The following is a 15805-nucleotide window of genomic DNA, read 5'->3' as shown; positions in this document are numbered from 1 at the left end:
GTAAGCAGAATTAGTAATACCTTTCAATCATAAGGAGAATGGAAATTGACTAATGGTCCAATTGGCGTAAGAATACACAGTGTAATAATGACACAAAGTAAAGATATGCAACTTGTGCTGGTTCTATTCACAATCTTCCATTTCGTCTAAATCTAAGGCTAGTATTTACAAGATCCTTTATATAGCACAAAATAAAGGGGTGAAATAAATAACAGTCATTAAAAGTGAAAACACATTGTGGCTGGAGTGTACACTCTGTGGGGGTTGTGTCGCTTTGCACGCTTTCCAACTAGGAAATTCAAACAGCCACTTTGATATTTATAGCCAAATACATAATACATTTTGCTTTTAATTGGGTGTCCTTTTTATCTTTTTATTTGAAATGTAGACAAATGTACTCTTGTTGCCATGGGTGCAGCTTGACACCTCTTCACGCTCGTCACATATTGTACCCAACAGCAGAATTGCATTGTTTAACTTTGAGCTGATTATTGCTCAGTGATGCTCTGTGGATCCCTCTGGTGGAGCAGTGCTGAGTCCTTGATCTTGAATGAAAAATAAAATGCAGTAATCAAAGGGGGCTGTGTAAAAATAATGACTTCAGATATTAATTACTCAGTGTAGGCAGTAGTTGAAGGAGTATCCTATTATTTTATGCTGTTTGCATTTCATTCCTACGTAAATATTTAGGGGTAAACTTTAAATGCTCTGAAGTGACAGTTTTGGGTCGTTTTTAGCCAAAATTCTGATTTTAGGGCGAAAACGGCAGCATCGGATTATATAGAATTTACTATTTACACAGTACCAGTTCACAAGATAAGGAAGCACAACCCTACCTAATTAACAAATGATTGCAGTGCACATGCAAAATCTTACATATAGCGAGCAGTCTATTTAACAGTCTATTTATCAGTCATAATTTTCTTTGACAAATCCCGTTTTTTGTAGTTTTTATCCAGCATCATAAACCTCTCATTAATTGCGTGTTATAATAACCAAAACATATTCATTTCCCTGTCACTATTTTCATGGTGCTAAATACAGTATACATATAAATATTGTGCGCCTGTAATATTAGACTGCATATTAAATGTAAAAAATGAACTTGTACATATTTGTTAATCCTTTAGTGCTAAATAAACCTAGTATGGATTACAACATAATGCATTGAAGATTGATATTTAACAAACGTTTCCTTAATCATTATACAACCAAATATCTTACATTCTTGGATTGCATATTCTACTTCTGAAATTCTTTTGACTTCTTTGTACCCAACCGAGTGTAATTTTAATCCCAGTATTTATGTCTGCCACATCACTGCAAAGCTACCTCATACTTTAGCTATCCTTCATATGAGGATGTACAGTGTTTAACAGATAGGATTTATTATCATGTTGCGTTCTCTGTGGGCTAGCACTGCTTCAATTAAAGCTCCAGTATCTTCTATATGACTCTGTGTTAATAAAAAGGTACTTGTGAGATTCATTTCAGCCTCTGCATAATCTTTAAAAAAAAGGGGGATATGAATCAAAGGACACAAATAAACATTATGGGGTCTGTGTTATTAGACAATTTTGTGGCATAAAAAGTGTGTTTACATGCACTCATTGCACAGTTGTGTCAAATGTGCAATATAAACTGTACTTTTGGTGCAGATTATTAGAGAGAAGATCGTTAATACTGCTGTAAACTTGGTGGAATTGTTGATGCAAATAAAAGGGAGAAAACTGATACATCTCATACTAATCTGTGCATCATTGGAACTTCTCCCCAACTCCTCCTCCTGATGCTCCTCAAATCATAAGCTGATGTACACGGGGCAAAATTAAGTAGAGATCTTGATACAATTTAAATAGCACTCCCTGCTCCAATTGTGCTCCAAAATTGCCTTTGTACAGAAACCTACATAACATTATTTAGATGCTAACCTTGGTGATCTCTATCGACTTTGCTTTCCTTGGGTCAGTGAGTGATTTGGGGAGTGGTTATTAGAGCAATTATGGGAGACGTTGCAAGGAATAATATAATAATGGGATGTATCAAAGGTTACATGTGTAATTACTTCACTTTTTGTTTGTGCCAATAAAATCCAACAGTTCCAAGGTTATCTCGTACCCAAGATATCAGGGTCATATGTAAGAAGCACAAACATCAAGGGCCATATTAATGGACCCATATTCACTAACCAGTCATGGATGGGTGTCAGGAATCCACTCCTGGCTTTTCTCGTAGCCTTGCAGGGTGCTGTTGTTCTCACTAATTCCCTCTTTGCAGTCAACAGCAGCTGTGTGGGCTATCACTGCAACCTAGCCTTGTACTCAGTCATTGGAGCAGTGCCCTCACACCCTCCTCCGGGGATTGGCCCGCTGGCCTTTAAATACTGCATTCCCACAATCCCTCTCTACCGAGCATAATCCTTCTTGGACATTCCTGTGTTCTGCCACAAGCCCTTGCTTGTTTTTCTCGTGACTAATCCTGTGGATGTGTTCCAGCATTAGTTCCTGCTTTCCCTGAAACCTGCTGCTTCTACCCTTAGCAGAGGTTGCTGTTTGGCCCTGTGGCCTGCTGCTCTTTCTCCCTTCGCAGAGGCCAGCTTGAACTCTTGCGCTGAAGCACTGGTTTACCGGTGCTGCCTGGCGGTGCCCCACCCCGTCTGCCTTCCCCCTCCTAGACCGGCGCCATGGGACGTGGACGCCACTCGCGCAAACCCCGTTCCCGACCTGCAGCAATTACGCTGAATCAGGAGGACCTGCTTAATTTCCTGTTGCCGACTCCCTACTTGGACTACGACTACCTGGACATCTCCTATTCCGACTCTGGCTCTTCCAACGATTACGCTGTCCTCTCCAATCCTGAACCCGGCCTGTTTGACTATGAACTTCGCACTCCGGACCAGTCTGCGCGGTCTAAGGTCGGTGATTTCATAACCCAGCCTCAGCCACACGGTCCGGCCCCGGTTTGTGGCGAGCACAACCATAACAATGGGCTGTAGGTGTTTTCCAGTTTTATGGCAGACGACTGGTTAGTGAATATGGGTTCAAGTGGAATAGATTTGATGGCAGTTCAAATTGACCCAAGAAAATACTCGACATCTAGGAGAAAATTACACCATCTTGGCACAGGACCCTCTTTTTTAAGTGAAACTTCTTTGCCGGCACCTACCACTTGAAAATGTCCCTGGCAGTAAATTGCCTTGATGGTGACGGAAGTACAGTCCAGGAAGTGACGTCACTGCTGGCAGAAGAGGCCATCAGCGATGTCAGTGTTGCCAGCTCCCACCAGTCACCAGAGAGGAGGAGGAAGACGACCGACACACACACACACACCCGTACCAAACTTCTTTTTCCCCCGGCTCCCCCGAAATCTCCTCCTCTTCGGACGGGGGCTGCAAGATCCAGGCGCTGTGTCCCCGCAGCTCCACCGGGGGGAGGAGAAAGGGGGGACTGCTCCGGGCCGGGGGACAAGGACAGCTCGTGCCAGTAACGAGGAGGAAGGCGGTGGCGCTGGAACCCCTGGATGACACACACACACTCTCTCCCCCTACACTGAGCACACAGCGCCGCCGTCTGCCTCCTTGTAGCTCTGCCGGAGGGAGGGGGGGTCAGCGCTGAGAGAGCCTGCAGGACATGCTGAGCACACCCTCCACCCCAGCGCCACACTTGGAAGACACAAACAGTGACACACACGTGCACACACAAACTGACACACACGCGCGCACACAGTGACATGCACACACACATACACTGACGCGCACACACACAGTGACTCGCACACACAAGGAATTCACAGTTACTATAAATGTAGAAGTGCAAATAGCTGAAACATACGTTCTAAATCAAACTTCTTTGCGTTTTGGCACTGAAATTGTATTTTGATTTTTAATTAAAAACATCACCATCACAAGTACAATTTCTGTGACAAAACAGTGACAAAAGACAAAGACGTTTTACTTAAAATGTGCGTGCTCGGCACACACACTTTTTTTTTTTTTACCAATTTACCAATATATGATTGTGACATGCAGAATTAAAATATGTTGTGGAAAACTGAACTTGTATAATAATTGTGTGGAAGTATGTTGCATGCTACCAAAGATCATTCATTACAAGTGTAACACTGCATATAGTAGCAGTATTTTTTATTTTTTTAATGAGGCAAGGAAGCATGTTTATCTTAAACTTTTTGTGAAGAAGAACAGTTCCTCTGTCTTCAACGCAGGACAAAACATTTATTCTCTAGTTGTTTTGTTTCACAGGGCGGTGCTCAGATCAGTTTGGCTGACGTCTCTAGATCGGGAGAGAAAGAAGCCAGTTGGTACAACCTTTTAAACTATCGGTATCTGAAGAAACAAAACAGGAAAAATAAACAGAGGGAAGCATGTTCAGAAGAGACCAGCGGGGAAAACTTGGTAAGAAAGAAACCACATCATAAAGGGGTTAACTCATTTAGAAGATTTGTAACCACTTAACAAACGCCTTTTGAAAATCGGCAAAAAACACTAAATGAACTACAAAACTCTACAGAAGTACATTATTGGCACTTTATTAAGCCAGTGTGGCTGTACAGCTGCTTAAAGGGAGCAGTTTTTCCTACTTTTTTTTTTGTCTTAATTTTTTAGTGCCCCTGAGCCAAACACTACTATTTTGAGCTCTGGGGGCTACTCGGTTCCTGAGATGCTTACTGGTGAAATTACCAGATTTCAAAATCCCTCAGCGTAAACACAATGGCTGCCAAATCTCGGGCCAATGGGAAGCTGCAACATCATCAGTTGTAGCTTCCTATTGGATGGCCATTTAAATCCCGTTAAAAAACAGGAAGTAATACCTGTAACTTCCCCAGGAAGAATCTCGGGAACCAACAGGGGGATCCTGGAGTTCAACATGGTCCCAAACCTGTAAAATAAATGAAGGTTAGTTAGGGTGGATTGCTCTTTTAATGCATCAGTTTAAAGCTCTCGGAAAATCACTGTTCACAAGAAAATGGAAGTTGAAAACTGGCACTTCTCGCCTTATTCACTAAACTATACAAGCGTTTTTTTCTTGCACTGTTCCCTGGCATGTGCTTGGGAAACAATGACAATATTTAGAAGCTTATTTAAGGTGTAGAAGAATGGGAACCTTTAAAAAATGGATTTCAAGGAGTTCCCTTGATTAATATGATTGTACTCTCAAATAAAACATTATACTGTACCACTGCATTTTGATGCAATATAACATTTAGCATTAGTAACACAAAGGGTGTGAAATTGGTTGAAATTCCTCAATTTATTTACCTTCAGTCAACATGGAGTTTACTTTCTAGATCTGGAACTTCCGACCAAAGCCCTTATTTAATAAGGTTTATTTAATAAGGTGTTTAATGGTATTTTTTAGTCCTTAAATGTGTAATTGACCACATCTGACTTTATTAAATGGCCGGAGAGATGGAAATTCCTACTGAAATGTGCTCTGTGCATCTCTGAGAATTAGGATTACAAACACCTTGGCAAATACAATTTAGAACTGACAACATTGTCTTTCTCCAGGACTCTGTGTGTGCACTTCTAGAACAGACTGCTGTTGAACTAGAGGCTGTAGAAAGGAGGCTTGGAGAAAGTAGAACCACTGTAGTTGACGAGGACAACTGGTAAGTGACAAATATTGATTCTTCACACTTGAGCTTTGCACTGCCTTGAAGTCTTTATAATAATTTCTTGTACTTATAATAATTACTATTATAGATGTGTATTGATATGCTTACATTGTATCTCTGATTTCTCAGCAGATTGTATATTTTATATATATATATATATATATACAGTATATATATATATATATATATATATATATATATATATATATATATATATATATATAATATCTTTTGTGGCAAACTACTCCCTTTGTGTAGCGCTGCCGTTTGCCCAGGCTCTTCGTGACTCAGTGTTAGGGTTTAATTTGTAGAAAAGGGGGACAAACACGTGTATACACACAAGGGGCACTCAGCCCTCAACCTTCAGCGGTTTATTTTTCCATTAGTGACACTAAACATTTTAAACACCGTCACTTTAATAAACAAAATAAATCATAAAAACAAACATCTACTCCTGTCAAGAGTCTAACTCACATGCATACAGTGGCGGCCGCCTTTAGCCTCCTGCGGCTGCCACCGCGGGATTTTTAAAAACGCGGCAGCGCGCGGATTTTTTTTTAAGTTTTCCCGCGCCGCGGGCGCTTTCAATGATAAGCGCCATTAGCGCTTATCTGATGAATGCGGCCGCCACGCGGGAAACTCCGCTTGAAACGGAGATATTGCCCGGATAAATGTGGGCAAGTAGCAGGTTAAAGGCGGGCGCAGCAGTATCCCTATCTGCAATGTTGGCTGGGTAAGCCAGTTACCAACTTTAAATAGCACACAGATATAACATTGAGTCCTTAACTGTCAGATGGGGACAGCATCCCAACAGATCCTCAGATGCTGCAACACGTGGGGGGGGGGGGGGGGCGTCTACCCTGAACTGGATCCTGTGGAGCAGCGTCCTCCCAGCCTCCAGGCTCCAAGAGAGAGTGAAGCAGCAAACCTAACTGCAATATAGTCCTGAACCATTGTAAAGTCTGGTATGAATTTCCTATCCACCAACCAGCCTTAATGACTGTGAATCTGTTGGGCGGATCACATCCACACTATGTCTGCACTTTCTTCTATAAATCAGGCAGAAAGCTTCCCACTATCCTGGGACTATGTCACCACAATATATATATATATATATATATATATATATATATATATATATATATATATATATATATATATATATATATACAGTGGTTGACAAATCATCAAAAAATCTACTCGCCACACAAAAAAATCTACTCGCCACCTAGTACCAAACGTGTGCTGCTTGGGCCAATATTTACTCGCCCGGGGGTTAAATCCACTCGCCCGAGGCGAGCAAATGTATAGGTTTGTCGAACACTGTATATATATATATATATATAATCAAAAAATAAATAGATGATACCGTTCTGTGGCTAACGAAATGCTTTTATTTGTGCGAGCTTTCGAGATACACTGATCTCTTCTTCCGGCGATGTTACAATGAATGAAGCAAGGATTACTTAAAAACAGTGTCTCTTGGAATGTTATCTGTGCTGGTCCTTCCCCCGGTGTGGATGTGTTTTATGGCTAGAGGTGTCAAAGGGTAACTGAAAGCAAGTGAAGAAAGAGTGTGTATGTGTATCAGTGTGAATAAAAATGAATGGAGAGCCCACAGTATAAACAGTGCTCTACACAAGGTGTGTGTGGAGTGAGAGGGGATATAAATGGTGTGGGTGGGTGTGGAAATGTGAGAGTTTGTAGCACAACTAAAAGTGTGTGTGGATACTATGTGGTCCCTATTGGTGTATAGGGATGGAAAAATAAGGAGTATTAGTATGTGTGAGAGACAGCTGTGTGTGCATACATATAGCACAGTATGTACAGACATGGCCTTTAGCGCTCATGGGAAGAGAGTTCGCTAGTGTCAGTAATGACTCATAAAATTTCGATCTCTGTTTAGGCCACTGCTAAGTGTCCCGAACAGTTGCATAAATTTGTATTCAAATACACAATACAAATACCACACAAGAATCGGGAATACAAAATCAGAGGAGGGTTCACCTGTTCCTCCAGCAATGTGTACCTCATCATGTGCATGAAATGCCCAGGGGGGCTGCTACTACATAGGTGAGACAGGACAGGGGCTAAACAAGAGAATGAACCTGCATCGCCACAGCATCACACGCGGAACAAGAGACAGTCCTGTTGGCGAACATTTCTCTGACTCTGGCCATAAGATGAACGATCTGAGGGTTGCCATACTCAAAGGTAATCTTAAAACCCCGAAAGAGAGACGGTTGCATGAATACAAATTTATGCAACTGTTCGGGACACTTAGCAGTGGCCTAAACAGAGATCGAAATTTTATGAGTCATTACTGACACTAGCGAACTCTCTTCCCATGAGCGCTAAAGGCCATGTCTGTACATACTGTGCTATATGTATGCACACACAGCTGTCTCTCACACATACTAATACTCCTTATTTTTCCATCCCTATACACCAATAGGGACCACATAGTATCCACACACACTTTTAGTTGTGCTACAAACTCTCACATTTCCACACCCACCCACACCATTTATATCCCCTCTCACTCCACACACACCTTGTGTAGAGCACTGTTTATACTGTGGGCTCTCCATTCATTTTTATTCACACTGATACACATACACACTCTTTCTTCACTTGCTTTCAGTTACCCTTTGACACCTCTAGCCATAAAACACATCCACACCGGGGGAAGGACCAGCACAGATAACATTCCAAGAGACACTGTTTTTAAGTAATCCTTGCTTCATTCATTGTAACATCGCCGGAAGAAGAGATCAGTGTATCTCGAAAGCTCGCACAAATAAAAGCATTTCGTTAGCCACAGAACGGTATCATCTATTTATTTTTTGATTATTGAAGCTCGGCTAACACGGTACTGATACCTCTACATGTATATATAGATATAGATATATATATATATATATATATATATATATATATATATATATATATATATATATTGCTTTTGCCTTGATACATATGGGCCTTTGTATTCTCTGAGAATACAAAGGCCTATATGTATCAAAGCAAAAGTGCAGTTCTTGGGCAAAAAACTACACCAGATGTATCAAAGAACTGGAGCAATATTTCCCCCCAGAATTGGGGGGGGGGGGGGGACATAAATAAATGTGACTGATGAGCTTTAAAAAATTACTTTCAACATAGCTGTTATTTGCAATATTTTCTCTACTTAATTTGAATCTAGAACTAAACAAAGTTTGGACTCGATGGACATATGCATTTGTTTCAACCTAATCTAGTGTGTTACTGTGTTTATTATTTCACCTATAATTCTAGTCATCATTAGAGTAAACCTTCTTTGTCACATTATTTAATTTGCATCTGTTGATTCTTTTACAGTTATTTTAAGGATCTTCGTTTTGTAGTTTTAAGAAGTTCTTGTGGGTGTGATTTTCAGCTTTTGTAGATATTCAAACATAAAGCGATTGTATGGTATTAGAGCCCACACTTCCATGAAATATGCATCTCGGCTGGCAGGAAACAAAATCTATGTTGAGCCTTTGCAGGAACTTTTTTTTAATGAACCCTCAATACTCCCGAATCTTTTATCCAAGTCTCTGCCGGAGGGGCCTTCCCTACTAATGCAGGAAACTAACAGCAAAGACATTTGGGCCATATTTACATATTCTGGCACTGGAATACACCATACAACCCATTGACTTTAATGGGCAGTACGGGGTCTTCCAGCATCAGAAGGTGTCTTATGGCAGAGGATTGATTGGTAATTATGGGCGTAAATCCAAAATGATTTATACATCATCTGTACAATGTTTACTAGCATAGACTTCTTACTAAAAATGACCGACACAGCTTTTGCAATATTAACCCTTACCTTCTTTTTCAAATGACTTGAAATAAAAAACAACAGAACATGGAAAGTCTCTATTGAAAAACTATGCTAAATGAATGTTGTGTGCCATATTTACTAAGCAGTGCTACCGGAGCAAATATGTCATTTTTATACCCATTAAAGTCTGTGGGGTAACGCAGCTTAGTAAATATTACAATTTATTGCTCATTATCTTAAATTGGACCATAATGTGTCTTTGAGCATGGAAAGTGTAGAGTAGTAGCACTTCTTAATATACTAGACAATTAGATTGTAAGCTCTTCGGAGCAAGGACTCCTCTTCCGAAATGTTACTTTTATGTCTGAAGCACTTATTCCCATGATCTGTTATTTGTATTATTTCTTATTTATATGATTGTCACGTTTATTACTACTGTGAAGCGCTATGTACATTAATGGTGCTATATATATATATATATATATATATATATATATTATATATATATATATATATATATATATATCGACAAATCACCCAAAAATCTACTTGCCGAGAAAAATAATCTACTCGCCACCTTGTACCACACGTGTGCTGCTTAGGCCAATAGGAGCTCGCCACGATATTAAATCCACTCGCCCGGGGCGTGCAGATGTATAGCTTTGTCGAACACTGTATATATATATATATATATATCTATATATCTATATATCTATATATATATAGATATATAGATATATAGATATATATATATATATATATATCTATATATCTATATATATATAGATATATATATATATATACACATACTGTATGACCTATAATGTAACATTATCTTAGATTATGCAATAATCTGCAATATTGAATGTGCAGGCTTTTTTTAATTTAAAGTCAGTTGAAAAAGAAGTGAGGTTGAATATTGCAAAATCTACAGTATATCAGTCATGTATCATGAAATCAGCTATTATTTAGTGAAGCAAATGTGTACAGTTCAAGTAGCTGTTCTGGTCCTGGTGACGTATGGATGCATTGTAGGTTGATGCCTTTCAGTGGACTAACAAGAGAGTTCCCCCATACATGTAATTGTGTGTATAGAGTTTTTGAGAGCTCACCGGTCTTTTATCGACATGAAGAAGAGACCAGCAAGGCATTAAAAGCTCTATACATGTACAAGATATCACAAGATGTGCAAGAAGCACTTCATGGTGAGATAAAATGCAGTCAACATTTTGACCTTCTTGACAAAGGCTCTACAGGAAACCACAATGTTGAATAAAAAGCAATGGTGCTATTATCTTTCTCCAATATGGAGCACCCAGCTTTGAATTCCACTGTCATGTATTTGTATTGGGATGCCTCCTATATAGACATATACGAATATCTCTTTTTAATTAATATAGCCTTCAACAATTCTAGTAGAACAAATTACAAGACACATATACAGAAATTAATTCAATAAATTCTGATTTCTTTTTTACAGTATTTGAGATGCAAAATGGTACACAGTAAGACGGTTCAAATAATTGGTGTGAAAGAAATCTAAATTACAAAACAAAACATGTTGCTTTTATTGTACATTGCTTGAGTACTGTAGTGTGTTACTGCTGATCTTTTATCCAGCTTTGTATTTGATTGAAGGTTGGGTAATTGCGCCATCTCATGGTGAATTGAAAAATAGTCGTCAGTAGCCCTAAAAATTATCAATACCTGTCCCCTTGTTACACTATGGGTTGTTTCTGTATTTGAAAATAGCAAAACATGGCAAATTGTACATCGTTCAATAGGCAAGAGGAGCAGGACACTGTCCAAGATGAAGAAGGTGGCAGTGAGAATGGAGAAGAGGAAGAATATGATGACAATATGCCGTGGGGAACAGAAGACTCAATTGCACAACCAAACCCTGAGTCATCTCCAGTGAAGGTGAGCAGAATGTTTAAGAACATGCAATATGTGCTGCCCACAGCACCAGACATTGCAGACATTAAAAACATTTCCAAGATGGGCTTGGCTGGTTTAATGGTTTAGCATGTCTCCACTAATTTTCTCACTGTAGATCAAAAGCTTTCAAGCTAGTTAGATCATTACAAGAGGAGTGCCGCTACCCCTTTTCCCACAGTTTATGTACCTGAATTAAGCAGAAGTAGATTTTCAGTTCTTCTCCTCCTTACGATATAGCAATAAACTGCAATACAAATGTCTTGCTACAAACTCCAATCATCTAAAGGGGATGACGTCTCTTTTTGATATTTGGAGGAGAGTGAGGGAGTGGGTAAGATCTTGCAGACCATTGTTTTGCCACTTTGTATTTTTGGCAATGCAATGAGTACAGTAGGTGTAACTGCTGCTACATTTTGTCTACTGTACCAAGTGATTGTCTGCAATTCCTTTCTAGATGGATAAAGAGACAAACACAGAGGGCCTTGCACAGTCCTCTGCTGTTCGCCCAAAAGACAAGAGAGTAGCGAATCCAATGCAGGCACCATTCATGAGAGGTAGTACTATTATACGCTCCAAGACGTTCTCTCCTGGACCACAAAGCCAATACATTTGCCAGGTAAGAAATAGTGTATTCATTATAAACACAGATAGCTATATTAGCTAATAAGACTGATTTATACTTTTGTGCTGAAGCATACTCTTATGTAACACAACAGGTTCCCCTCATATTATTATCTTTTATTTATTTGGCACCAACCAGGGCATAGCAAAACATTAAATATATAATTAAAATATAATGAAACAATAGGCAATTAGATCCTTGCTTAAAGAAGCTTACAATCTAAAAGTAACCAGAGAGTAATGACACAAGGATAGGTGGGAGTGTAAGCCCACTGGGCATAGTTAGAGGGGTGCTGAGTAGGCCTCTTTAAATAGGTGAAATTTGAGCTGTGTGAAGCGTGCATGGGGTGAAGTCTTGGAGGTGGGAATGAGAGGATGTAATGAGTGGAAGAGACCTATAGGTGATGAGACGAGCAGAGACAGCATGTGGGAGAGTACTTGGAGAGTAGATTGGAAATGTAGAGAGGAGCTGTGTCAACCCATAGCGCACCTGCCACGGATTTTTTTTTTTTTTTTTTTTTAGAGCGCAACTTTTACTTAACTGTTTTCTTGTTATTGTTAATACGGAAGAGGGTGACTGACTGACTGACTGGGTTTGACTGCCTGGGTGGGTGACTGCTTGACTGACTGACTGACTGACTCACTGCCTGGGTAGGTGACTGACTGCCTGAGTGGGTGACTGACTGCTGTCTGGGTGACTGACTGTCTGGGTGGGTGACCAACTGTCTGGGTGACTGGGTGGGTGACTGACTGCCTGGGTTGGTGACTGCCTGGGTGGGTGACTGCCTGGGTGGGTGAATGCCAGGGTGGGTGACTGCTTGACTGACTGACTGACTCACTGCCTGGGTGGGTGACTGACTGCCTGAGTGGGTGACTGACTGCTGTCTGGGTGATTGACTGTATGGGTGGGTGACTGACTGCCTGGGTGGGTGACTGACTGACTGTCTGGGTGGGTGGGTGACTGACTGACTGTCTTGACTGACTGACTGCCTGGGTGACTGACTGACTGCGTGGGTGACTGGGTGATTGACTGCCTCGGTGGGTGGGTGACTGACTGCCTTGACTGACTGCCCCTTGACTGACTGGGTGGGCGGGTGACTGATTGCCTATGTGGGTGCATGGGTGGATGACTGCATGCGTGGGTGGGTGACATAGGTGGGTGGGTGACCCCAATACATTTGAAAAAGACCCCCACCACATTTTTAAAAGACCCCCACCACCCCAATAAATATACAAAATACACCCACCACCCCAATACATATAAAAAATACCCCAACCACCCCAATACATATCAAGTTCAGACTTACCTTGGGGATGGTGTCAGGAGGGGGGGCAGTGGATGCGGAGGGAGGCTAGTGGATGCGGAGGGGGGGCAGTGGATGCAGAGGGGAGCTAGTGGATGCGGAGGGAGGCTAGTGGATGCGGAGGAGGGGCAGTGGATGTGGAGGGGAGCTAGTGGATGCGGAGGGGGCTGGTGGATGTGGAGAGGGGGCAGTGGAAGCGGAGGGGAGCTAGTGGATGTGGAGGGAGGCTGGTGGATGCGGAGGGGGGGCAGTGGATGCAGAGGGGGCTGGTGGATGTGGAGGGGGGGCAGTGGATGCGGAGGGAGGCTAATGGATGCGGAGGGGGGGCAGTGGATGCAGAGGGGAGCTAGTGGATGCGGAGGGAGGCTAGTGGATGCGGAGGAGGGGCAGTGGATGTGGAGGGGAGCTAGTGGATGCGGAGGGGGCTGGTGGATGTGGAGAGGGGGCAGTGGAAGCGGAGGGGAGCTAGTGGATGTGGAGGGAGGCTGGTGGATGCGGAGGGGGGGCAGTGGATGCAGAGGGGGCTGGTGGATGTGGAGGGGGGGCAGTGGATGCGGAGGGGGGCTAGTGGATGCGGAGGGAAGCTAGTGAATATGGAGATTGGGCAGTGGATGCGCATGGGGCTAGTGGATGCGGAGATGGTTCAGTGGATGTGAAGGGGGGGCAGTGGATGCGGAGGGGGGCTAGTGGATGTGGAGGGGGGGCAGTGGATGTGGAGGGGGGACAGTGGATGCGGAAGGGGGCTAGTGGATGCGGAAGGGGGCAGTGGATGTGGAAGGGGGCTAGTGGATGCGGAGGGGGCTAGTGGATGCGGAGGGGGGAAGTGGATGCGAAGGGGAGACAGTGGAATGCGGAGGGGGGCAGTGGATGCAGAGGAGGGCCAGTGGCACCCCTAACATTCCCCCCCTCCCTCCTCTCTAACAGCCGCCAGCGGGCGGTAGCGGTAACTGGGGGAGCACGGGAGAGAACCGCACCTGCCTGACCCACATCCCCGATCGAGGAGGGAAGCGCACAAGGAGAGCGGGAAATCCCGCACGTGCCAACCGCCAGACTCGCTCCACACCCCCCTGTCCCATCTCCAAACACGCCAGGTACCCCCCGCCCCTTCGGGGGAGCGCCAAAGCGCCTGACTGAACCCCACTGGGGGCTTGGCCGCAACCGGCAGCAGGGCCTGGCCAGAGTTCGGGGAACGGTCGGGCCCCCCCCCCTAGCCAGCAGGCCCGGGACACCAACCCCGGCACACACCCCCTGTTGGCGGGCCTGTAGGTGGGCACCAGAACTTTACATTTGATTCTGCTGGGTATGAAAAATCAGGGTATGGATTTGCTCAGTGAAGCAGCAGACATAGCCTGGCACTTGCATTTATGATGGAGTGGAAGGGGGACAAACAGAAGAGGGGGAGACCAACTAGGAGCAGGTTACAGTACTCCAGTCTTTGGTGGAATGCATGGTGAGGATTGAGGGCATATTTTTTATATGTTTTGGAAGTGGAAATGGCAGGAATTGGTGAGGTACTAGAGAGGGGAATGTCAAGTATGATAGCTAGACATCTGGATTGTGGTATCTGGGGGATAGTAGAGTTATCTATTGTTGGAGAGAAGATAGACATACGGTTACAATTAGAGGGAGGGAAAATTATTAGTTTTGTTTTGGACATGTTGCATTTGAGGTAACTATAGGACATCCAGGAGAAAATAACAAAAATATAATTAGTGTCAAAAGTCTAGAGAAAGGGAGAGAGTTCAGAAGAATACAGGTAGATTTGGGTATCATCAGCGTAGAGGTGGTGGTGAAAACTGAACATCTGTATTACTTTGCCCAGGGAAGTGGTGTAAAGAGTAAAAAGAAGGTGTTCCTAGAACAGAGCCATAGAAAACACTAACAATGACTGGAGGGAAGAAGAGAAGGTGCCAGCAGAGGAAACACTGAAGGAGTGTTCAAATAGATTAGAAAAGAACCAAGAGAGGACAGTGCCATGGAGACCAAGGGAATGGAGAGTATGGAGTAGGAGAGGGTAGGAGTAGGAGTAGGAGAGGGTAGTCATCAGTATAGATTTTAGGGGGAGAGGAGGAGAGAAAATGGGAGCACTCCTCTCCAGTAACGGAGAAGTTAAATGTTGCTTTGGGGGCAGAGAGGGAATATGTTAGTGTGGAGAATGAGAATGAAGGGAAAGAAGACACGACTTGAAAAGTGCACCGAGGAAAGAGAACTACAGTAGGAACAGGTGAGCAGTGTCAGTGGGAGTTAGCCATGTCCCAGTGATGTCCAGAAGTCAGTTTGTTGCACAGTGTGCATTCCACAGTGAGCAGGGGAAAGGGAGGCATGGCATGTGGGTAAGATTGGAGGAGTTGGCACTGTGAGGTACAGAGGAGGTTCTGGAAGTGATACATTGATGGGATAGGACAGGTATATGTTTTGATCCAGGTGCAGGATAAAATACTTTACCCTTTGCATTTGGGTCAGCTGGTTCTGCGCAGAAGGCGTGCAGATCTTGGGATGG

General features: G+C 43.0%; 1 protein-coding gene across 1 annotated transcript in view; it reads left to right on the top strand.

Moving 5' to 3' along the window:
* The window catches only part of WWC1 (WW and C2 domain containing 1), a 242725-nt gene that overhangs the window by 198345 nt on the left and 28575 nt on the right, over positions 1 to 15805 (top strand). The window contains exons 16-19 of the mRNA XM_075601891.1: positions 4259 to 4411; positions 5528 to 5628; positions 11227 to 11362; positions 11835 to 11996. Coding sequence (XP_075458006.1) covers positions 4259 to 4411; positions 5528 to 5628; positions 11227 to 11362; positions 11835 to 11996 — 552 coding nt within the window. The remainder of the gene's footprint in view (positions 1 to 4258; positions 4412 to 5527; positions 5629 to 11226; positions 11363 to 11834; positions 11997 to 15805) is intronic.

This window comes from Ascaphus truei, chromosome 5, assembly GCF_040206685.1.
Source record: "Ascaphus truei isolate aAscTru1 chromosome 5, aAscTru1.hap1, whole genome shotgun sequence".
In the NCBI taxonomy this organism is placed as follows: Eukaryota; Metazoa; Chordata; class Amphibia; order Anura; family Ascaphidae; genus Ascaphus; species Ascaphus truei.
Note: the sequence above shows the minus strand (reverse complement) of the source record. Positions and strands in the feature narration are given on the sequence as shown.